This window comes from Medicago sativa, chromosome 8 (assembly GCF_051527215.1).
Source record: "Medicago sativa cultivar Bolivia chromosome 8, Bolivia_mono, whole genome shotgun sequence".
Lineage (NCBI taxonomy): Eukaryota > Viridiplantae > Streptophyta > Magnoliopsida > Fabales > Fabaceae > Medicago > Medicago sativa.
Window position 1 is genome coordinate 90,111,395 of NC_140756.1, and position 24,972 is coordinate 90,136,366.

The 24,972-nt window shown below is 31.6% G+C and overlaps 4 protein-coding genes across 9 annotated transcripts; 1 reads left to right on the forward strand and 3 right to left on the reverse strand.

Moving 5' to 3' along the window:
• Nucleotides 1–1,223: 1,223 nt before the first annotated feature.
• LOC146903114 (lysine--tRNA ligase-like) lies at nucleotides 1,224–6,084 on the reverse strand. 2 transcript variants are annotated; one of them, XM_085736220.1, is made up of 15 exons: nucleotides 5,819–6,084; nucleotides 5,520–5,688; nucleotides 5,339–5,435; nucleotides 4,917–5,001; nucleotides 4,578–4,699; nucleotides 4,431–4,490; nucleotides 3,697–3,822; nucleotides 3,331–3,613; nucleotides 3,137–3,236; nucleotides 2,891–3,047; nucleotides 2,428–2,571; nucleotides 2,270–2,296; nucleotides 1,847–1,990; nucleotides 1,712–1,763; nucleotides 1,224–1,578 (listed from the first exon to the last, which is right to left on the reverse strand). In XM_085736220.1, the coding sequence occupies exons 5-15, from the start codon at nucleotides 4,629–4,631 to the stop codon at nucleotides 1,571–1,573; spliced, it is 1,155 nt and encodes a 384-aa protein (XP_085592346.1). In that variant the 5' UTR covers nucleotides 4,632–4,699; nucleotides 4,917–5,001; nucleotides 5,339–5,435; nucleotides 5,520–5,688; nucleotides 5,819–6,084; the 3' UTR covers nucleotides 1,224–1,570. The 2 variants fall into 2 exon arrangements, with proteins under 2 accessions (XP_085592346.1, XP_085592345.1); XM_085736219.1 differs by having other exon boundaries at nucleotides 2,270–2,338.
• Nucleotides 4,879–6,546, reverse strand: LOC146903115 (lysine--tRNA ligase, cytoplasmic-like). The gene is made up of 5 exons (XM_085737201.1): nucleotides 6,514–6,546; nucleotides 5,819–5,881; nucleotides 5,520–5,688; nucleotides 5,339–5,435; nucleotides 4,879–4,957 (listed from the first exon to the last, which is right to left on the reverse strand). The coding sequence occupies exons 1-5, from the start codon at nucleotides 6,544–6,546 to the stop codon at nucleotides 4,879–4,881; spliced, it is 441 nt and encodes a 146-aa protein (XP_085593327.1).
• A 1,111-nt stretch (nucleotides 6,547–7,657) lies between these two features.
• HPT1 (homogentisate phytyltransferase 1) lies at nucleotides 7,658–14,224 on the reverse strand. 4 transcript variants are annotated; one of them, XM_085736224.1, is made up of 14 exons: nucleotides 14,166–14,224; nucleotides 13,859–13,970; nucleotides 13,671–13,724; nucleotides 13,041–13,315; nucleotides 12,814–12,897; nucleotides 12,632–12,706; nucleotides 12,166–12,249; nucleotides 11,979–12,068; nucleotides 11,042–11,143; nucleotides 10,542–10,637; nucleotides 10,369–10,440; nucleotides 10,197–10,292; nucleotides 8,498–8,602; nucleotides 7,658–8,069 (listed from the first exon to the last, which is right to left on the reverse strand). In XM_085736224.1, the coding sequence occupies exons 2-14, from the start codon at nucleotides 13,917–13,919 to the stop codon at nucleotides 8,028–8,030; spliced, it is 1,236 nt and encodes a 411-aa protein (XP_085592350.1). In that variant the 5' UTR covers nucleotides 13,920–13,970; nucleotides 14,166–14,224; the 3' UTR covers nucleotides 7,658–8,027. The 4 variants fall into 4 exon arrangements, with proteins under 4 accessions (XP_085592350.1, XP_085592348.1, XP_085592349.1 ...); XM_085736222.1 differs by having other exon boundaries at nucleotides 13,671–13,730; XM_085736223.1 differs by having other exon boundaries at nucleotides 14,119–14,224.
• Nucleotides 14,225–21,110: 6,886 nt separating this feature from the next.
• LOC146903117 (hydroxyproline-rich glycoprotein family protein) lies at nucleotides 21,111–23,538 on the forward strand. 2 transcript variants are annotated; one of them, XM_085736226.1, is made up of 4 exons: nucleotides 21,111–21,521; nucleotides 21,893–21,990; nucleotides 23,043–23,113; nucleotides 23,200–23,538. In XM_085736226.1, exons 1-3 carry the CDS (start codon nucleotides 21,248–21,250, stop codon nucleotides 23,094–23,096), a joined length of 426 nt encoding a protein of 141 aa, XP_085592352.1. In that variant the 5' UTR covers nucleotides 21,111–21,247; the 3' UTR covers nucleotides 23,097–23,113; nucleotides 23,200–23,538. The 2 variants fall into 2 exon arrangements, with proteins under 2 accessions (XP_085592352.1, XP_085592353.1); XM_085736227.1 differs by having other exon boundaries at nucleotides 23,043–23,110.
• The last annotated feature ends 1,434 nt before the right edge of the window (nucleotides 23,539–24,972 follow it).

Sequence of the window (24,972 nt, forward strand, 5' to 3'; positions counted from 1 at the left end):
TTCTGCTAGTTTTTTGTGAGTTTGATTTGTGGTTAACGGAGGTAAAAGATGGTTAACAGGGACGATTAGTGGCATGGGTTAGTAATCCACATGTTATTTTATAATTGGCTAACAGTAAGAATAATTCATCAGAAATTGTGTGTAAGTTTTCTCTTTAAATTAAATTTATTATTATCTATTTGTTACATGTGTTATTTGTATTTAAAATTAAAATTAAAAATTAAGGGTATTTTTGGAAAGAAAAGTCCAACCCAAAAATGTGCTGAAAGGGGTAGTTTTCTTTATATATAGTAAGATCTATTTGTTACATGTGTTATTTGTATTTAAAATTAAAATTAAAATTAAGGGTATTTTTGGAAAGAAAAGTCCAACCCAAAAGTGTGCTGAAAGGGATAGTTTTCTTTATATATAGTAAGATATAAACAAAACTACACTTTCATCACTTTTGGGTTGGACTTTTCTTTCCAAAAATACCCTTAAGTTTAAATACAAATAACATGTGTAATAAATAGATAAGAATAAATTTAATTTAAATATTAAAATAAATGTAACAAACGTGAGAAAAAAATAATGTTAAAGATAAGACTTTAAATCTTCTAAAAAAAATTGGTAACAAACGTGAGCAAAAAATAATGTTAACTACAAACATAATATTTTGTTTATAAATCAATATATCAATAATTTTCGTTAATATTTTAAAATTTAAAATTTTTAATCTAAATGATACAAACAAACATAATAAAATAATTACATGCGTTAGCTCAGTAGAAAATGCAGACAGGCACGCTTTCCACTAGTGAATATAACTTTTTTTTCTACAATTATTACTATTCATATAATCTAGATTACGATTCACGACAAGATGGAAGATAAAATTTTAAAATTCACAATAATAAGATGGAAGATAAATCTTAAATAATTGTTGGTTAGTATAAATAGAAAAGAGAATCGTTAAAAGAAATTTTGTGTAGATTCAATTATAGATGGTTTTCCTGAGATATATCACATGTAATCCAAAAGATATCAAACACTCCTCAAATAACATGTGATTTTTCATGGAAATCGATTACATGTACGACATAAATTAATGAGTCATGTAAGAAAAAAACAAAGATAGGGAAATTGCCATCATGTTAAAAAATCAGAGAAAACAAAAAATTATCTTGAATATAAAGTATTTATTATACTTTTTTTAATTTATCTCTTATTAATATTACTAATTAACCTTGAAATATAAAAAGTTAACATTGAAAATTATACACAAATGCTAATCATACACAAATTACATACATTCACACTTAATATTGTATTATAAATAGAGATAAAGATGAGACAAATGTCATGCTTGAAAACCAAGCACAAAGCACCTGAAAAGGAGGAACATACTACTCCTGATCTTAATCCTACTTGGAGTAATTACATAACAAATAGCAGTCATAACTATAATATTGTCCACTACTCAAAAAAGAAAAAGAAAAACTACTAATATTATTATTGTCCACTGTTTATTTGATTCTCAATAAAAGATTTCCAGATCCCAAATTAGCAATTTGGTTTTCTGATCATCTTCTCAAGTTCCTGAAATCAATGTAGGGAAAAATATTAAGCCAAGGAAAAAATTGAATTGTGTATAGTGAAGAAGACCAACATGAGAAACATATATCTAATCTAAATAAACGTAAAAGAAGGTGAATGCATGTACAATACAAACCTTTAGCTGAAGGTACATCTTGAGGTTTCATGGCAGGGAAGAGAATAACTTCCTGTAACCAACCCAAACGGAACCAAAAATGTAAAAACTTACAAAAACAAATTTAACATGCAGAGAATGAGAGAGAGCAAGAACCTTTATGTTCTGTGAATCAGTCAGTAACATCGTCAACCTATCAATACCCAAACCCCAACCGCCAGTTGGTGGCATACCATACTCCAAAGCAGTGCAAAATTCCTCGTCTAAGGCCATCGCTTCATCATCCCCCGATTGCCGGTCCTAATATGCAGGAAAACATAGACCAATTAGTTATTCTTATTATGCATTAAAGAAAATGTAATTTGTATGCATTATAAGGATAAAATAATTCTACGTGTGCACGCAATCACATCTCAGCGTATAGATATTTTTGTAGATATTTTAAGAACTAAAATAGCAAATTGATATCATAGAGTGGTCGGATTGGATGCATATGTAGAAAAGATTTACATTGGCTTTACATCCCTTAAAATAAAATCAGAAGAGAATTAATTTAGTAAGCTAATATTTATATCATACCTTGAGTTGTTGAGCAAATCTCTGACGTTGCACAACAGGATTATTCAGTTCAGTATATGCATTGCAAAGCTGAAAAGTAACAAGAAAACAATGAGAAGAATCAATAAGCTGTTCACTTGCTTTTAATAATAAATGTCACCTGAGTTTCATTAACTTACTTCATGCTTATTGACAAACAATTCAAAACGTTCGGTCAGGCCTGGTTTTTTTCTGTGCGACTTGGCCAAAGGACTCATTATTTCAGGGTGATTCATGATGAATGTAGGATTGACACAAGTTTCTTCCAAAAAGTGGCCTACAAGCTGCAATATGATCAACATAGCATCATAAATCCAAGCTTATTATTCAAATGACTAAAAATATCATTGGAACGGTTATCTTATCTACTGTGTCAGATAGAGTAAAATATCAGATCAGATCACCTTTTAATCCAATATCTTAACTTTTTTACTAATGTTCATATTTGTTAATCAACTGCAAACTATGCCAATGAATTATTTATTTATTTTTCTCAATTTCAACAATGGAAAAGGGGTTACAACTACAACCTGCTTTTGTATAAAAAGGAAAATTGAAAATAAAGCATATTATAGGCCAACAGAGATACATATCGTGAATTACTTTATCCAACAACCGAGCAGTTGTTTGAGGGGGAGCGCATTTGATGTCATACTTCAAGCATGCATTCCTCAGATATTGATTAGCTTCCTCACTGGCCAAGTCCTTGGGAATAGTAAGTCCTGCCATACTCTCTAGTTCCTCAATCATATAAATCCTCCTGTAACGATAAGAAAATTACAAACGAGTCATTCCAAAATATAATAGATTTTATAATCACAATTGATGACTACCAAGTTTACACTGCACCTGAAGGGTGGAGTGAAGTCTATTTCGATAGGATCCTTGTCGACTCCATTTGAATGATATTGGATTTTATAGCTTCCATTTGTAAGTTGGTACACCATACCTGATTGAAATTTGCCACATAATGAGATTAACTACATGACACGAAGAAGATAAAATCAAATCAAATATAACAATCAATAGTCCTTAATTCTTACCGCTCAACATTTCCTCTGTTATCTTTATAAGGTCGTAGTAATCCACAAAAGGCATATAAAACTCACAAGTAGTGAACTCAGGATTGTGGGTCAAGTCCATACCCTCATTTCTATACTGTTTACCAATTTCATAAACAGGACCCAGCCCGCCAATAACCAGCTGCTTGAGATAAAGTTCTGGAGCAATTCTCATGAATAATTTCATGTCAAGTTCATTGTGATGAGTTACAAATGGACGAGCTGCTGCTCCACCGGCAATCTTGTTCATCGTAGGTGTTTCAACCTGAAAGTAGTGAAAAGAAAAGGTAAATGGAAGGAAAGAAATTATAAGCAGATGGCGTCAGAATACTTGGACAGAGAACAAACCTCCAAGAAATCTCGGTCATCAAGGTACTTCCGAATGTATTTAATGATTTTACATCTAGTTCTGAATATTTCTCGAACTTCAGGATGCAACATCAAATCCAAATGGCGTGAACGATATCTTGTTTCCTATAAAAGATAATGAGTTGCAATAAGAAAAAAGACTACAGTTAATAGATGAGTGATGGGTGATATGATATCATTATAGAAAGAAAAAGAAAAAAGGATACATGAAATCCCTTCTCCCCAACCTCACACCTCGCAAATCTTATTCTTATCAAGAGAATGCTTTCACAGCTTCAGTCGTTTTTTAATAGAAATTAATGTGCAAACTTTAGAAAACAGAAAATTGAAAAGGGAAAATCTTAATATAATGTCAAACAAGTACATGGCCTAGTTTAAGCTCAAACATCAAATTTCCCTTAAATATGTTCTATATGCTTATGAATAACAATAACTTTCTTTGTTCAAGGCAATTAGAAAAATAAATGTCAATTATACAACATAATAGTGAGAGAAAATGCCTAGTTCGATCTATCTCAATCTATTTCTTATCCACGCCCCAAACCACCAAAAGAGGAAGATATACTGCATGCTATTGCACACTAATGTTTTCTAAGTTACATGTTTTTCCATTTAATTATCATCTGCTTGAAAACAGTTCCTAGAAAATAAGATAATATAGGGCACAAAAGCAATGAAAGAAAATATCAAGGTACATTTCCTACTAATAATACCTGATCCTTCAAAATATATGTTTCAGGATTCCTGGTACTTCCTGGTACACATTGATTTCCCTACAGATAATTAATGAAATAAAGATGTCACTGTGTATGAATATCATGTATCGACTAGCATCGAACACCAAGAGAAATTATGTTCACCATCAAATTTGCATTATCGGAGGCAGCAGCAGCAGACTCTTGTTTGGGCATCATGTGCAGACAATGAGACAGAACTATAAAAGTCTTGGGGAAAATACTAAGCTCTCCTGTCCTACTTTTCCCTGGACATTTTGACAAGGGAACAACAGGCTTAAAACGTATACAGAAACACTTATTCTCCTTATTCCAAGTACTAATTATTAAAATGATAGGATAGGACACCCCCTTCACTTTAGAGGAGTGAAATCCAAGAAAGACAGCCCAAGAAGGGAAATAAAATAAGAAGAAAGAACGTATTTGACTATTTAAGCAAACTAAAAACATAGTAACATCTCAAACCTGGAAATCCAGTGACACCGACAATGTCAAATCGCTTCACACTAGAATGCAATTTTTAAATTTATCCACATCCAAGTCAGAACTCCTGCATCCCAGAGATATAACTTGTTTTAGTTTTGCAAAATTAAATAAAAAAAAAAATGGAATAGGGTTTACAGAAGAAGGTAAAAAATGAGATTATTAAAAAGACAACAGAAGCAACTTTATCAATTAAAAAATCATCCAACTTCTACAAGTTAGTAAAACACAATTTTAGATACCGTATAGCTTTTTCCATTTTATTCAACATATATGGATTACGAAAAATTTACAAAAACACAAAGGGGCACCATTTTTTTGTAAATTTCGTGTGTCAATTTACTATTTCAGATTTATATCTTCCCTATACCGGCAGGTAAGGTCAGAAAAGCAACGTAATGTACCTTGCATCAGCCATAATCTGGACCTTGAAGTCATCATTGTCATACAAGTCATAAAAGACAAGCTTTGCACCTGAAGTGCGTATGGCCTTAACTCGGCCTAACACACAGAAAGACAAATAGCATTTAGCATCAACACACAAACAAAACAAAATTGTTGAAATAGGAACCGGAGACTACGAACCAGCCAAAGACACAGACACATCTTCAAGGTGCTCTCCATTGCTTATTAACCCTTGATATATATCAATGTATTCAAGAATAGTCATAGAAACAGAGAATTTGTGTGGATAGGGGTCATTCCCATCTGACATATTTGCAACAATATACTTAAGCCTGTTCTCACGGTATTGCTGCAGTTAAAATTAAAACAGGTATTAACTTATGTCGATGAATTTGGCTATTATTTTTGTTCTACGATAATAGTACTATATGATTGGTGAGAGAGAAAAATCACAAGTGCAGTGACAAAAGGAACCATACCTTTGGGTCGATGATATCTTCTTCATCATCAGAGGCATGCCTTCTGTTAGGTTGAGCAGCAGCCTAAGAATGAAGAGTGAAATAAAATTGCATTCATGAAAACGGCACAATCACGATAAACCTTAACGCAAGCAAGCAAGCAACCAGTCCGACGACGAAGTAGTCGTGGCTTCCATTACCAACCAAATCAAATCAAAGGAGGGAGTGTTTATGATTTTGCAAGTAGCGAGCGGTGTTATAAACTCACCTTCCAATCTTCTTCAATTCCCTTCCTCTCTATCTAAGTAGTGCTTTTTATACACAAGTTGATAACTTGGGAGCCAAGTTTTCGCTAGGGAGTGGGAATAATATAGTACAGAAAACAAGGGCTGCTAAACTTGGGGTCTACGTTTTGACTAAAGGGCTATCTTTTGTATTTTTAACGGAGGAAAGAAGAGAAAAATAAGAAAATGGCAAAAAGCTGAGAAAATGAAAGCACTATATTCGATTCCGTTTTATTTTGAGAAGAATATATAAATCATTATCATAAGGTCGATTTAATTTTGTCAAAAGATAGAGGTAATTTTGTATCTTTTTTTTTTTTGGTAGTGAGAGGTAATTTTGTATCTTTTCTTTTTTTTGTAGTTGAAGAGGTGCAACACAAGGACTTCCCAGGAGGTCACCCATCCTAGTACTATTCGCCCAAGCACGCTTACTGCGGAGTTCTGATGGGGTTCAGTGCAGTGCATTAGTTCTGCGGAGTTTGTATCTAAACAAACTAAAATTTTTTTAAAAAAATAATTTTTATTACGATAGACAAACGCAAAATAGATTCTAATTTTTTATAAAATCTGTAAATTATTAAATGTCAAAATTACTTTTATTTTAATTTTTTATGTTAATTAGTAACAAACAAGCCCTAATTTTAACACATAATCGGTGTGAAAAAATCCACACTATCAAACACTCATAAAATCTAACAATTACGGTTAATTAATAGTGTGAATATTTACACTAATATTGTATCCAAATTGAATTATATATACTATATATAAAAAAAAAAAACTACTCTTACAACACTTTTAGGCTGACTTTTTCTTTTCAAAAATACATTCAATTTTCAATACAAATAAAACATGTAAAAAATAGATAAGAATAAATTTAAATATTAAAACAAATGTAACAAACACGATATGAATGTGTGTGTAGGTGTATATATATATATGTATATATATATATGTATATATATATATATATATGTGTGTGTGTGTGTGTGTGTGTGTGTGTGTTTTTTTCATTTATCATTTAAAAAATGTAATAAACTAGATGGGTATATTTATATTTACTTTTTCATTATCTCAATTATACCCACAAACAACTTTTTCTACAATAAAGATTGTTGTTATACCCACAAACAACTTTTTCTACAATAAAGATTGTTGTTGGTGTCGTTAAAAAAAGAATTTAGATTATATTTTTTTTGTTATATTGTTGGTGTCATTGAAATAAATAATCATAGTTAGTTTGGTTTACCATGTCCTCGTGTACTTAACTCAGTTGGTATGGACAATATATATATATATATATATATATATATATATATATAGGGATCAAACCCCGGCCACCAAAAAAAAAAAGTTGGTTTTATAACTTGAAAGCAACAAACATTTATATTTTTAGTTTTAATCAAAATCAAAATTTCATAGAAAAAACACTGATCATAATTTTCAAACATTAGCGCAATAAAAAGAGCGGAAAGACATGCACATGAGTGCATGTGCCCGTCTTTTCGCTAGTATATGTAAATATTCTGACGGAAGACCTCAACCACAACCAGGATAATCATGCGAATACTTGAGATAATTCAATCAACATGTACATTTACACTGTCTACCGAAGCTTATTCATAAACAATTTCTCCAAGTATACAACATGCATGCAGAGGATAATGAAGAGATACAAGACTATTGGAATAAAAGGCACGAATAAGAGTAATAAGAATAAGAATGCTTGAAGCCAGAGTTTTTTTTTATAATAGGCAAAAAAATATATATTTTTTATTATTATTAGAGAAACCACTATAGGCTAAAAACAAAAAAACCATCCTAACAGAAATAACCCTTCATTTACAATTGCAGTTAAACCAATTATAAAATCAAAGCTGGCCGGTGACTATAGCAGCACCCATTTAAGCAAAACCAGTTCTCAAATCAACAATACCGCTGCATTCTCATCTAACTAAAGGTATGAGGAAGTACTCTGCGTAAAATAGCTGCAATGAAAAACAAGATTATTAATACAAGTTCATGTTCCTTTACATGTGAAAAAGACAAGGATTTAGTGCAAACAATTAAAAAATAAACATATAGATAAACTAGCAATAGTAATTCATGTCCCTTTGTGTCCTAAACTTTGAGAAGTATTGAGTTTTTTTACCAGAATATAAAAATGAATGACCAAGTTAATCAGTATAGTCATAGAAATTTATGTTCACAAAAATAACTTCAATGTAGCTATTGTACCCCGTCTTTTGCATTTCAATTGGAATTTTAAGAAATCAAACAACCATTATTTCTCAAAACGTGGAATAGTCAGATTCAGATAGCCGTTTTTTTAATAATAACAATATTGATAATAAAACTCAAATGATAAACAGCAGGTGCTACCAAAAAGAATGATAAACAGTAAGTGATTGATTACCTTCCAGATAAACATGTAGAAGGATGTTATGGAAGCTTTGCTTTTCAAATCTACAGATTTCGCATGATTGAAAAGAATTGTAGCAAGTACAGCATGTCCCAGACTCTAACACATTGGAAAGGAATAAAGTTAAAAATTGCTGGAAAGGTTAGACAAGTTTACACCCACTTAAAACTGATCTGTAAAATAATTCAAGATTATAAATAGTTGGAATATTTTGTGCAACAGAAACAATATTACTAGGGAAATATTTCCATAGTAGGCAGTATAATATCCGTCATATTGCGCTGATAATGTTAAACAAAAGTTGAAGACTAGGGTGAGGGTGGTTCACCATGAGCAATCAATTTTGATTGTTAGGTATATTATTATTTTATTAAACGGTTCGTATAAGAATAATATTTAAAAAAAATGCATATTAGCCCCCTTTTGGAGGACATCTGCTGCTTCTTCCAAATTAATAGATATGGTATGATACTAATTTTGTATCCGGATGGGGACGATAGGGATTTGGGGGTTTGTGACTGACCCCTGCAATCGCACGTAGCAAAGCTGATACCGTAAAAGAAAAGAGAAGTTTTGAGCAATATGTGGTGGATCTCTTCTTTAAGAACATATCAAGCTTGCATGACCAACCCCTCTTTCATCTTCTTTGAACCTTGATAGTCTAGTATTCTGGTGTTTTAGGATGACAAGTGGCTGAAACAGCCCACAATGGTGGAACTCATGCCTTCTTAAAAGAAACCCTTATACCCATTTTGAGTTTTGCATTAAAATTTATAACTTTGATAGAATCAATGAAAATCAAGTGTGCAGTGGAGTTGATTTTGTAGGAGAATTTTCCAGGTCAATTTTGCATTAGACGGGGAATGTTCTGGAGTGAGTATAACCGAATGGGTGGAATCAAACTAGAGGGATCGTGAAAACTGGTGGTGTCAAACTAAAAGGATTGTTAAAATAGTTCAGTACTTTTGGAGACATTTGTGAAAAAAGAATACCAATTTATAGAAACTGCGACATGAGAAGGAAGGAAACTGTGCTAATGATGATATTAACCACCAAATATTCCATAAAAGTGCAGCATGAAAAGGAAGTCGAATCCGTGGATGAACTTGCTAGTCTAGAACTATTTGAAAATTATGGTTTTATTCTTTCAGGTATAAAGAATAAAATTCAAAGTAATACAATTATATTGACTAGCAGATAGACGAGCACTCCGTTTTTCTGTTATACTTAATTGTACATCGAAAGAGAATTAAATATTTTTTACAATAAGATTAAAATAAGGTTTTTACATAATGTTCAATATTGTTTCTATTGTTGTTGACTGTTTCTCCTATTGTTGTGGATTGTTCGTATTTTAATGGAATTTAAATAATTTTTTAATTGAAAATTTAAATAATATTAAAATAGCTTAAATTAAGGGGTAAAATTGGAAAGGTAAAACCCAACCCAAAAGGGTTTATTACCTTTATATAGATAATGATGAGCCACAAAAGATAGAACACTTTTAATGTCATAGTAGACTTCTATTTCTTTCTTCTTTTTTTATGAAAAAAAACAAATCATGATGTATTTTTATATACAATATAAGGAGTAGAAAAATCAATGCCAAGATGTAATCTAAATTACTCTAAAAGATACATCAGACCTGCAAAGTGCAAACACAATATATATGTGTAAGTAACAAGAATATTACCGTAACAATTTTACTCCATAGGCAAGAAGATGTTGCTCCAACTACAAGGGAGACTCCATAAGCCAATTCAAGAAGGATAACACAAATCCAAAATACCTGTCAGAGATTAGTTAGTGACTACCATGATATAAAAAAGGGAACAATGTTGAGAAGTTGCATTTGAAGAACATACCCGCTTCTGACCTAAACGTACTGAAAAAGATTGGATGCCAAATATTTTATCTCCTTCAATGTCAGGTATATCCTATATAAATTCAGTACAAAGGTTTGTATTAGGTACACATATTGAATAAAAAATTTAATGTTGAGAACAATTGCATAAAAAAAGAATCTAGAAGCATTTACCTTGAACAATGCTATAACTACAGAGAAGAAGCTCATGAATGCAGTTGCAAAGATCAATGGTCTTGAAAAGACAACTGGCCTCTTGTACACAAAATTCTGGACATCGTTACATGAATTAGAAACTGAAAATATCAGAATTCAAACATAGATTTGGTGGATGGAAAATTATGCCATACTAGTTAGTCAGACACCATGCTTCCAATAATATCATTGTTAAAATGCATCTGTTCCTTTAAAAATTTTCCCCATTCATCTCTTTCACTTTAATTAATACTGTTGAAAAGGTTACTACTTATCAGAGAATGAAGGCCTTTTGAGGACTAAATGGCGAAAATATATTAATCTATACATGGTGGTTTCAAATAGTTGGTCATGAATTGAAGGAAACCAGTCCTAAAAATTTGGGATAAAGATTTGTTATTGTTGCAAGCATACAAGTTAATGCATGTTCATCTAGAGCTAGAAGCCTCCAAAAAGCACAATAAGCTATTGTATAAAACCTGCATGTGAAGGAAAAATGCTAGTTGAACTATAACTGCACGAACGGAAAGAATGCACATAGCAGCGAGCACTGCAAATCTCTTCCATCTCAACAGGGGCACCTGAAAATTTTCAAAAGACAAAAGGTTATAAAATTCTGCAATGACCATCATCAAATAACTCTTCAAAATGTGGCTTTCTTTGTGAATGTCTGCTTAGAGACGTATTGCAAAACCATGCTTGTCTCCACCTGATCAATTAAGCTTTTGGGATAGTTGGTTTATAGCACGATATAAGAGCCTTTATGACCAGGTGATCTAGAGTATAACCCTTGCCTCCCCTTCTGATAAAAAAGTTGAATTTCAACACAATATAAGTGGGTGTGTGTATTGGCTGTGCAACAAGCCCAGAGGGCATTCACGCATGAAGGAGCATATTAGAGAAGCAATATAAATCATTCTTGTGTCATTGCCTAGTAACTTAAACGTTTGGGATTGTTAGTTCACGACAGACATTAAAAACATGATATTTGTCTGCGTGCAAACTCAAACATGGGTAGAGTAAAATCTTTATCAGATAGAACATGTACTGCAATTAAATTTTTTATTTGAACAAATCTATGTCCTATTCATCAAATAAGAATTTACGATTTGAACTAATAGTGCTATAACTAAAATATGAATAGATGAACATTCTATTGTTACACAATATCAACTCTCGCATCCCACGTTTAATTGAAATAGTTTTTCTCTACAAGGAAAAGTTAAAGAAATGGATGTTATTTGACATTTGTCACCATGATATTTGGCAAAGCAAGCACTGTGTTGAACCCTTAACGAGTATGATACTGTTTATGTAGATTTTAAAAAGTAAGACTTTGTATCATAATCTTTACATAATAATGCATTAAAAATGTGAAAGGAAAAAGGAAATTTAGATGCAGACAAAAGAACTCACGTTGATGGAATAAGCTGTCCCTAGCACAAAACTGATGAAAAGAGCACAAAACAATGGCCATGAACCTACAATCCAGGCAAGCCAAAAACTCTGTAAAAGAGAATAAAATAGCAAGTCATCTTCTACTCTGTCAGTATAGCTCATCTTGTAAAATATCAGTGAAAAATGGGATGAATCTATATGGCACCAGAATTGAAGAAGATACAACAATAATGGCACCAGTTGCAAAGGAATATTCTCCAGATGCCAATGGAAGATATGGTTTGTTTATCTGCAGTAAAAACATGCAGCACAGATCAATAATAACACAAACCATATGATAGTTCCTCCGAATAATTTGTAAGATGTAAAAGGATGTGTGTTTTCTGGACCACATATCAGAGACTACAATAATTCAAGAAGCTTGATAAATCAATATATAAACCAGAGTTTGGTTGTCAAAATCATATAAACTGATCTAATTCTTGCACATAAGCAAATACACTTGCATGCACATATTGTGCATATGTTTGTAAATATCCGACTTTGGATTAACTAGAGAGCATTTCTGACTGCATCATATTTTTTTATACTGGAAAGTTTGAGAAGCCCAAAGGCACAAAATTAATTTATTAGAGGTCCAGGTTGTTTTATTCTAATACTAAGTTTCATACCTTGTCTATTTCAACATCAGACAATTGATTCAAACCAACAATATAAATGTTCATAAACAGGGCAGCTACTACAGCCTGAAACATAAATAAAACAAACAAAAACAATTATGAAGTTAGGGGCAAGCCAAGGGAGCAATAGGATATTTAAACTTGAAAGAGAAATAACGGATTTGGGGTCTCACCTCCAATACACCTGTAAAAAATAGCGGGGATATATCTGATAATTTCTCCACTGCAAGGAGAGACACCGAAATTATGCTTAATGCCTGTCCAAACACAGATATAGTCAGCCCCATAATAAGACAATCATCCAAATAAGTGATTCATACAGATGAATTGTATCAAATATTGACCATAAAATTTGAGGATTAGTTCAGAGTAAATCTGAGGGGAAAAAATGAAACTTAACTGTGCCAATAACCGTGTGTGGCCTGGAAAATCTGTAGAAAGCATCCAGGGAATTTTTAACAGTGTCCAAAATGTTTTTTGGATCAAAAGCAGGATGTTCGGATTCAAAAGATTGTTCAGGGGCTGCTTTCACAACAAATTTTTTATTGCATTCTTGATATGTAGATCGTCCTTCTGCCCCTTCGCAATAATGATTTAAACTTGGCTGCCAGAACCTCAAAATATTATACTCATTTTGAATTTTTTTGTGCCTGGAAGCTTTTGATGCACAAGAACCTAGAAAAAAAATTGAAGTTACATTATTTCAGTATATGTTATAAGATCTTTTCGTAAGCTATCTTGGAAAACTTATGAAAATAAGTTGAAAACAACTTATAAATAATCTCACGGGTGCTTATGTGAGTAAATAAGCTCAAATAGGTCAATCTGAGTCTGAAGAGTCTCACAAGTGTATATGCAAGTAGATAAACTAAAAATAAGTTGTTTTTATAAATTCTCTCGGAAAGTCTCAGGAGTACTTATGTTAGTAAATAAGTTCAATAAAACGAGTGAATCCAAACAATCCCTTAAATGGTCAGCGGCAATGAAATAGTTGAATAATAATAAGCTGGAAAATGTTCCAGGGACATACTTGGAATTGAATAGCAATTGTTGACATAACGTTTACTCCGCCAAAGATTCCCACCTGCAACTTGCAATGGCACAGATATTTTATTATTTTATAATATTTAAGAAAAAATCAACCAAAAAAAAAAGTGAAAAAAAATGAAATCTGGAAGAAGAGGGAGGAAGAAGAAGAGTTGATGTTGATATTGATACCAGTGGTGGTGAATGAATATGAGCATGACTTAGGAAAAGATCCAACAAGTAATGAATCCATGAAAACTGCAATAATTCAAAGAAGAAAGCAATGGCATGCAATTCTTTTCACCTGCGAATTACCAAAAACAGATTTAGTTGTATTTTCAGTAAACATTGTTGTTTTGTTCTATCAATTGAAAAAAAGTACTGAAGCCAAGATGTAGAAACAGGTGTCAATAATTCGGAAATAATAATAGTAGAGTTACTGCTCCACTAACATGTACTATTATTGTTGCTATTCAATTTCAATTTGTTGCTGCTATACCTCGTGATACACAAGAACAATAGTATAGTACATGCATCACTCTCTCTTTTGCCTCTATTACCTCCTCAAATCCCCTCCCTCGTTTATATAACCAACTTTTCTTTTTACCACCGTAATTAACATATTGACTATTTATGCCTTTAAAATGTGTATTTGGTCGAGTCTCAATCAAATCAAAGTTATATAAATTGTCCTTTTAATAGAAGGGAAATATTAACTCGTGCCCTTAAGCACAAGTCAATGACTCAAACATATAAATATTGTACTGAAATGCGTGCATTAAATTTAATCTTTAATGTTTTAATAAATTGAATGTACAAAATTTAAGAGAATATTTCTTTTTTTGGATTTCTTAACATATGTTCTAAGGGCACAAGTTAACACTACCCTTAATAAAATTAAGGCTTAAACGAATTTTGGCTCCCTATGTTTACCATGGTATCAATTTTGGCTTCTTATTAAAAAAAAAAAAAACTATTTTCCTTCCCCCTAACTTCACCCTTTTTGCAACATATAGACCCCTTTGATTTTGACTTAGTCAAAGCCCGCGTGGCTCCTCTCTTAAGTGAGTTGGACGCGTGGTTATTTTTCAATTAAAAAAAAATAGGTCAAATATCACTTTTTGTCCTTTTAGTTTAACAAAATTCTCAAGTTAATCCTTTAAATTTCGAAAGTTTCAATTAGGTCTTTTTAGTTTGACAGAATTCTCAAGTTAGTCTTTTAAGTTTCAAAAGTTTCAAATAGGTCATTTTAGTTGATAAACTATTTCACCGTCACCGTTTCAAAAGTTTCAAATAAGTCCTTTTAGTTTGAAACTTTTGACACTTAAAGTACTAACTTGTGAATTCTGTCAAACTAAACTAAAAGGACCTATTTGATATTTTTGAAATTTAAAAGACTAACTTGAGAATTCTGTCAAACTAAAAGGACTTAATTAAAATTTTCGAAACTTAAAGGACTAACTTGATAATTCTTTCAAACTAAAAGGATCAAAGATGGTATTTGGGCAAAAAAATATAACATCCACATGTGTAAAGAATTAAAAAATAAAAAATAAAATGGAAAGGACGTGATCTCTTCTCTCACTTTCAACCCTCTTTCTCCCATCCATGTTTTCACCACAAACAACACATCATTCCCTCTCATTTCATCGTTCAACCTTCATAAATAATTAAATCAAATTTTGGGAAAACATTAAGGGTGTGTTTGGATGGAGGGTCTAGGAGGGAAGGGGAGGGTTTACATTTCATTTTTAAATCACGGACATGATAAAATGTTTTTTAAAAAGTTAACATATTAACATGTTAAACAATCATATAATACTTCAATCACACTTAATTTATTTTTGAAAAACATGTTATATAGTTCGTAATTTAAAAAAGAAAAACAAACTCTCCCCTCCTAAACCATCAATTCAAACACACCCTAATAGAACATTACGAGACATTAAGAGACAATTTTCACAACCTAACCTTTCACCGTTCTCCAATTTTAGCTAAATCAAACCTTTCACTGATCTCTTGACCACTAAAACCTCGTTTTTCTACCACCAAGGGGAAGAAAAAAAACCAATTTCTTCGCTCCAAACCCGTTCCCCAATCCCTGAAAGTGATACAGTGCGGGTTCAGTAATTGTGTTAATCCTTGAACCAGATTCCCAATTTTGAATTAGTGAGAGTGTGGGTTTTTATTGTGGCAGTTGAGAAAAGAGAATACAGTGTGGTGTGTTGATGATGGTTTTACCGCAAAAGCCACAAACGAAGAGTTTACGACAGGTGGTTTTGCAGTAAGCGACGGAGCATACGGCGTTGAAGGTTATGGGTTTGCAGTAAGCCACGAACGAAGTCTTTCACAAAAAATGATTTTACAATCATAAAAATAAAAATTAATCATAACATTTGTTAGTTTTTTTTAGAGTTTTTTCATTTTCTTTTGAGGGGTTTGGCCCTTGACATCCGATAGTAAACTAAAAAACGTATTTAAATGGGTATTATGCGTCCAAGTTATTTATTTATAATTTTTAAATAAAAATATTCATTAAGGACACAATGACTCTAACGGTACTACTAAATTAAATAAAGTTTTTAAATATGTTCACTAATTTGTACTTTAACATATGCATTTAAAAAATAAATAAAAATAAAATGAAAACAGAAAGAATCACGTAAACTTAAGATGGTGAGATCAATTTTTATCTATTTTATTTCTTATTTTAATCATGGAATATGTTCGTTATTTTATCTATTTTATTTCTTATTTTACTCATAAAATCCATTCGTTATTGAAGACAACAATCTTATATAGTGTTCGATATCTAATAAGTATCCGCTTTTTTTTTTTATCTTCAATTGGATCCTTGATTTGTTGAGGTTCGTTGTTAACTAAAGGATGGTTGGTTGGAGATGCTCTTAGAATTTTGAGTTTGGGTCACTTACGAAGTATGCTGAAAACGATGTGTTTTCTTGATCTTTCTTCTTTCGACAAAAATGGGTTTTCTTGACTGGTTGTGGCTGAAGGAAGTGTTTAGTACGATGCAACCACCATGATGGTGAAGTGACGATTTGATGGTTGGATATACATAAGGCAGTGAATGAATGTTAGATCATGTACAATGGCAAAACTAATTCAACAACCTTCAACACCCACTTTTTCAATTCCCAACACTCCACATCATTTTCTCTCTCTTAATTCAACACCCATTCAATTTTTACCACTCCAATGGTTTTTATTCAACACCCTACCCCACCACTTTTTATTTCTTATTCTTATTTAATTTTTGTTTTTATAATTATATAAAATTATAATTATCGATCATAATTAAATTAAAATAATACAATTACCTTCAAAAAAAATTAAATTAAAATAATACAATTAATTTTTTCAAAAACAATATTTATTTAAATAACTTATTTTTATTTTCTTAAATTAAAATGCAATTCAACAAACTAACCACGCGACACACAAATAGCTTAAAACTTCAAAAGAAAGACTAATAATAAGATTAAGAGAGTGAAAAACTTGATTTTTTTTCTGTGTCCAAATCAAATGATCCAAGTCTCTATTTATAGAGGAAAAAAAATCACGAATTTTGGTAAAAAAATAAAAAATAATTTTTCCAATGAAATAATTGAGTCCAAAATATGAAGATAATTAAAATTTCACCCAGCCAGTCAAAACGCGCCACCTGTCCTAATCCACCCATTTCTCTTTCTCTCTCTGTGTCGTCTGACGCGTGACGCGCCCTGTCGGCGCGTGTAACGCACGCGCCCGTTTTCAAACAATCACAAAGTGCCGCGTGTCTCAGCTTTGCAGGATTCAATATGTTGAATGAATTCATCACCACACTCCTCCATGTCATCTTCAACAAGCAAGCTTCCAATGGTTCAATAGCCTTCAACACCCTTTCAATAACCCCATTGGAGATGGTCTTATAAAGGAAGTGAGATTTGATTTGATTTGATATTATTGTACTAGTGTTTCAATTCAATTATTGGTTACCAAAATTTTGGACAATTTTGCATTTATCTTCATTTCAATAAAAATTAACCACATAATTAGATTTATAATTTTGTTTAACTTAATTTCAGGTAAGAGGTTTCTCCTTTATCTATTTTTCATTTCTACTTTGTCTATTTGCTTATGAATTTTTAAAATTTAAATATAAGATTCGTGTGAAAGCATAGATGAAAGAACATATATTTAAATATTGAGTGGTCATAAGAAATGAAAATCATAGATTTGAAACTTGAAATTTCATATGCATACAAAAACGAAATGAAAAAAGATAAATGACCAAATTATTAATTTGTAATTAAGTTAAATAATTAAAAGTGTAATTTTGTCTCTTTAAAAAAATTATAAATTATTTCCATTTTGTTGTCTTGTTTAGGGAATGAAAAATTTATAAATTTTTCCAGGAATGAAAAATTAATATTTATTACGAACGATAGAAAAACAAGAATAGAGATAAAGAAGAGAAAGAGAACACAAATTGTATTATGTTTTTCAATTGTGTGATTTACTTCCTCCATCCTACATGCAAGTCCCCTTTGCATTTTTCACATTTCTTAAGAAAAGTTGTTAGTGTAATTAATGTGTCTATTTTGTGTGTTAATATTACCAAATTATCCTTTGTTTGTATGTGTATTAAATTTGACTTTTTATATTTCAAGACAAGTTAGTAGTATTAATTAGAGATATGTTTAAGAAAAAAATAATAAATGTATCTAGTAATTTGAAAAGGAGTTTACATTTAAGGACAAAAATAAAGTCAAATGGGTGTTTAGATATAGGGACGGAGGGAGTATGTTACAGTGGAATGGGAGATATATTTATAAGAGAGTACAGTGGACTTATAATGCGTGTATGGAGGACACATTTATATCTTCCCACACAATGACAATTATGAGACGAAGAAAGACAAATAATTTTTTTTGTAAAGTCACCTAAAAGTTTTACTAGGCAACTAGCAACAAACACGTGCTAAGCACGGGGCCATGCTCCGCACGGGCTATTTCGAAGTGGACGGCTATGCATCAAAGCGCATTGCAATAATATATGAGTTGAGAAAGATAAAGCCGACGTTAATGATAAATGCGCAAATTATTTTGATTTCCCTTGAAATTTTCTTAAATAACACAAGCACCCCTTCTAATTTTTCAAACACAACAATCTCCCCTCATTTTATCATTTTCAACAACTTTGTAAATATACAGTTTAATTTCAGTCATTTTTGTTTGTTTGTATATGTTTTCTTTTCTCACAATTGAGTTCAATGATGTTTTTTTTCTTGGTTTGTTTGTATCTTTTTTCTCTTTTCAAAATTAAGTTAAATGCGTTTTTTTCCTTGCAATGGAGAAACGATAACAACATTTGTTTTTACCACCAAATAGAATCAAACATCGGCAATTAAATAAAAGACCAAAAGAGAATATAGAAATGAGAAGAATTTTGGTGGATGGACATTGTGGTTGATCAATGAAAAGGAAAAAATCTTCGATGTATCCGTTTTATTACATAGTTTAAAAATTAAACCACCTTGACTAAGAAACAATAAATTGAGAAAAATTACCAAGTGAAAAATGGAAAGAAAAAATGGTCAAAAATTAAGGGTGTGTTTGGTTATGAGAAGAAAATGGTAAGAGAGAAAAAGGTGAGAGAGATTTTGAGAAGAGAGAAGTTGATGAGAAATATAGTAGATTTGATATATGGTTTGGTTTAAGAGAAAGAAGAGAGAAATAGGAGAGAGAGAAGTTTGTTTATTTTCTAATGGTCAAAAATACCCTTGAGTTAAAGTATTAATAAATAATTGTTTATAATATAATTTAATTAACTTAATTAACCTAAATTAATTTAATTAACTACTTAATTATTATTTTTTGTTACCCACTTAAATATAAATTAGTTTGGACGTTTTGTATTTTATGTTAAAATAAAAAAAATTCTGAAACATCTAATTAGTTTATTGAAATAAATATACTTTTTTTTACCAAATTAAATTAAATACACTTAACTTACTCTTCAACCCACAAAATTCCCAACCTGTTCTTTTTCCAAACCCCCCTAACTAGCGTCATTCTTGGTTCACATAATCACATCCTCGTTTTTTAATTCAATATATGATATGATTTGAGGATGTGCTTTTTGTAATACCCATATCTAGATTCGTTTACAAATTGGTATTTTTGAACTGCTGTGGTATAATAAATGGGAACAATGTCTCTGTTCACTAGTATGATTTCACCAATATATATTATTGTCTAGCTATTGCCATGGCTGTCTTCTGCATCGGTGCTTCATTTCATTATTTCTTGTTTTTGTTGAAAGCTCTTTTCTTTGCAATAAGGGTATAATTGGTAAATAAGACTCTCTCCCCTATTTCTTCCCACCTGAGAGGAGACTAAAAAAAGTGTGGGTCCCACGGGTTTTTACTCTCTCTCCTCTGTTTCTCTTGTCTGCCAAATTAGAGAAGTGGGCAACTTCTCTTCTATCTCTCTCCCTTCAACTTCTCTCTCTCCTAATTCTCTTCAACCAAACACAGTGTAAATGAGTTCATACTCGTATGAAGAAGTTAATTACTCAAAATAAATAAAATTAACAAAGCCTGGACCACCAACATGGAGTCTGTCTCCACCCAAAGAAAGTTCCATTGGTTTTGAGATGCCACTTCTATTGCTCTCACGGCACCACACAATTCAGCCTGATAAGAAGCAAGAGTACCCAAACTTTCAGCAAAGCAATCCATACAGTTTCTGAAAACTCCACCACAAGAAGCTTGGCCAGGGTTACCCAAAGATGCTCCATCAGTATTGCATTTAACCCAATGTAACAAAGGAGACTTCCAGATGACTTCTGTGATTGTAGGAGCCTTTGGATGGTGAATGGTGACATTGAATGATTTTAAAATTGTGAAGTCTCTCATGGAATTATTTGAAGCCTTGTTAGTGGGGTCAGAGACCTTTTTAAAACAAAAATAATTTGACAGGGATGTTTTTAATTTTTGTTTTTTTACAAGGACGAAAATCAAAACGCGTCCAAATTACAGGGACGAATTGCATATTTAAGCCAAAAAAATATTGTGCATTACTTTGACGAAATTTTTCTTTGTGCCTCATTTTAAAACTTTTAATCTTTAAAAAAAAAATCAAATCTTAAATAAATTGCATTAGAAACGGTTAAACAATTTTCCTCATACTTAAATAATTCAAGCAAAGCAAAATTGTACTAGTACACATATCTGACTAAAATTCATTCCAACAATTATGAAGAAGTAATAAATAGATACTGTGACTAAAATTGGAAAGTAATGGTAGAATTTGATTATAGTAATTTATAAATGTGGATTCCTTTACAAAAAGAGAAAAGTAAAAAGCTTTAATAAAAGTCAGTAAATAAAAGAAGTGGAGTTTGGAGAAAGAAAAGAATGGGAAACAACTAAAGTACAACCAACACAAACACAAAAACATAACATTCCAACTACATCTACTACTCAGTACTCACCCCTCTTCACACTTCAACTGTGCTTTGATTGGTTGGTTCTTGTTCTTCTCATTTTCCGACCGAACTTTCTTTGATTCTCCGGCAATGTCTCTCAACAGCGAATCTACACCGCCGCCACCGGTGATAGGCAAAATCGGTCCTTACACTGTTTTCATGACGCCGCCATCAACACCTAAACCCTCTTCTTCTTCTTCTTCTTCTGACCCAGTTGCTCTTCATTCTCCTAAACCCATCAACAATGCTAAGATCGCTCCTCCTCCACCTCAGATTCATACCCGTCTTCCCTCTTCCAAAACCCTTTCCTCTGATGCTTCTGTTTTCGGTTTTTTCAAGAACGCTGTTAACAAGGTTCAAACTGGTAATTGCTTTACTCTTTCTCTTTTTCTTTGTTTTACTTCGTTGAGTGTTTATGAACAACAACGGGTAGTGAAAACAAAATGAAATGAATTATTTTAGTAGTAGTGATTTGGATTATTTGAATTTTGAAATGAGTTGTTGAAAAGTGTGATTGTGAAGACTGAAGAGTGAGTGAGTCATCTTTTTTCTATTTTTAGAATTATTTTTGTTTGATTTGATTTGATTAACTAAATTAAGAATATGTAGCTTAGCAATTATTTTAATTTTTAATGCATGATTTAGTTTGTTGGGAATTTTTTTTATTGATTTTTAATTGGGGTACTTTGATTAATTTTGTTGTTAATTTTGCTAATTAAATGGTTGGTTTTACAGCTCACTCAAGTTTGGATGACCATTTGGCTCGTTGGTTTGGGTTGAATCAGTCAAAGTATCAATGGGCTCTCGATGATTATTATGAGACTAAGGGAACGGTGAGATATTAATTCGATATCTAATTAATACAAGAATAAGAATGGTGTTTAACATGCTTATACAATTGGATTAACTTGTAAATGTGTTGATGTGATTTCCTCTGATTTCTACTGGTATGCTGCTGATATATCTTTTGTTTGACTGTTAAGCTATGTTCAGAATATGCTGATATATCGATGACACATGGTCTTGTTTGGATAAACAGCTTAATTAAGCACTTATCATATGCATGCTTATGTATAAGCTATTTTATAACAAAAGATAAAATAAAGTCGAACTGTTTTCATATGTGCTACACACTCTTTTCATAAGCTATCATGAACCTGTGAAAATAAGCTGAAAATAATTTATAGACATGTCATAAGTTGTTTTCATAAGCTCTCACAAACATGTTTTAAGTCATACTTTGACTTATTGTTTTTCAAAATGGAGTTCCATCGAGCTTAATCTAAAAATTTGACATTGTGGTGTCTGTGTTATGTATAATTTATCATGGGTGGTCATGATGATTTAAATAAGCCTTTTAAGTTAAGTCTTCCCTTAGGCCACATGCTTTATGTGTAAGTTACCCTAAAAGCTATGACTTAAAACTGAATAACTTGTGAATTAAGGGCCTTTCCCTTGGTTGTTTAAAATCAAGTTAGTGATCATTATCATTTTTTTTTGGCTATGAGTTCTGAGTAGTCCAAACTCAGCTTTAACCACCAGAGAGATGATAAGGATTAGTGAAGGACAATTTGGAGTCTGATAAATGTTAGCATATATAAAAAGGAGTGTGAAGGCGACGGTAGGCTCATCTTTTATGGTTACATCTCAGCACTTAGGTCCTTTTTTACACCAATTAATCATGGATTCGGATTCCATTAGTCATTCGGTCTTCCATTGCAATGTATAAAAACTAGTCTTGTGCAATTGACAATGATATGCAAACTTGGTCATTTTAGAAATTTGAATAGTTGTTTTCGTTCTCGGTGTCATATGCACATACATATGATATATATTTTGGCGTGTATTACTTTTATTTATCATATAAATTTTGATTTGATCGTAGGAAAAGGGAGACCAGAAAGTGAAAGAAATGTCAAGCAAAGTACAGAGTGTTTGATTTGCCTAGTGCTGGTGGTAATATTACCTTTGCTTTGCAATACTTATTATCTTTGAAATGTATGAATGGTTCATTTAACATGGCAATTGGTATTGTTATGCAGGATTTAATTAAAAGTGAGATGTGAAGACTCTTGCTTTGAGTATATTATACCTTCGTATTTACATGTGGAGTAGAAAAAATTCTCTGATATGTTCAAGAGTTATTTGATCTACAACCATTGATCTTCCGATTTAATGTTTTGTTCTTGTATTGTATTGTAGTTTCGGTAGTGTTTTAGTTTTCCTTGCCTTGGAGCTGTTTTTGTATTCGTATTTGGTTAAGGAAAAATATTGATAGTTGCATTCTCAATGCGACAACGTTATCTTCAAAACATTTTGTATGGCTTATGAATTACTATAATAACATAGGAGAATATCTAAGGGTCTGATTTGGATCATCATCATCTGATAACAAGAGTATTTCTAGTTTCCCCCCAGTCTACCTATCAAATCTAGCTTCTATTCAATTTTACAGAAAAATAAATAAATTGCTGGCCTCATAATTTTTCAGTACAGCAATGCTAGATTTGGATTGAAACTCATAATAATGAGGGGATAAGTTTGTCTTGGGTTCCACTTGCATTAATTCAGAATTAAAAATTAACGGTGACTGGTAGGTTTAAATTTTGACAGAGCAGACTGGTGGTTAAGTAGTTGTTTCACCACTTCATGGCAAGAGGTAATTGCAACGGAACATAAGATAAGGGTATCGTTGACTGATTGTTGTTAGAACACATCAATTTAGGAACTTATGAGATTTGAATGAAAAAATTTCCAAGGCATTGTAACGATCTTGTTGGTAAATAATTTGTAAATTTCTGTTAGTTTGTCAATTTCTGGCAACGCTCTTTGAGTTTTGAGGCATGCAGCGACTTTGGTTTCACATGATCCGATTCACTTAAACTTTAGTATAAAAAAACGAAAAGAAAACGAGCTTCCTAACATTTAAGGTGAGGAGATGGTGTCGTAGTTCAAGATAGAGAGGGCTTTATGGCTCGGAAAACACTTACAAAATTATTTATGGCTCGGAAAACACTTACAAAATTATTTATATTTATCTCTTTAAGACCGACCACTAGCGGGGTTTGAATCCATAACCTCTTGAATTCTTGGAGTTTTAATTTTTGTATAATTTCATAAGATTTAACAGTAAAGCATATTTGATAGATAAGTAAGCTTTTTAACCATGTGATTATAGATTTTATTCCATGTCAATGTCAAAGTCTATGAAATGAGATGTCTCAACAGTGCCCTAAGTGTTTATTAAAAAGAAGAAAGAGCGCCCAAGTATGACCTAAACCACGTTTTAAAATATTATAAAAATAATTAAATCAATTATAATACTATGTATCTCATTAGCTATTCCTTCAAGAAAAAAAAAAACTATGCATCTCACTAATCTCTCTGGATAAAATGAGATATTGAAATTAAATAATGTGTGGTAATAATAAACGAAGATGCGAAAATAAACAGAGTAAAATGTGAAATTAGAGGAGAATTTTAAATATTAATGCTTAAAAAATTGGACCACAAATCAAATTGACGAAATCTCTAAGTTATTGTTCAATCAATTGAGTTACACTTCGACTGCGTCGAGACATATTCATTGATTTGGTTTTTCTAAATGAGATTTAATCTGACATATTCAATTTCCTTTACGATATTCGATTTTGGAGTCACTTGATGTAGATTGCAAATCTATCATCAAACACACTAGCATCGAGACAAATACATCTGTTTTTTCTCGCTTATTGATAAAAATAGTAGAAATTGTAAAATATTATTCGATTATTTAAAAAATAAAGTTACTTACTTGATTGAATGGAATGTAAAAT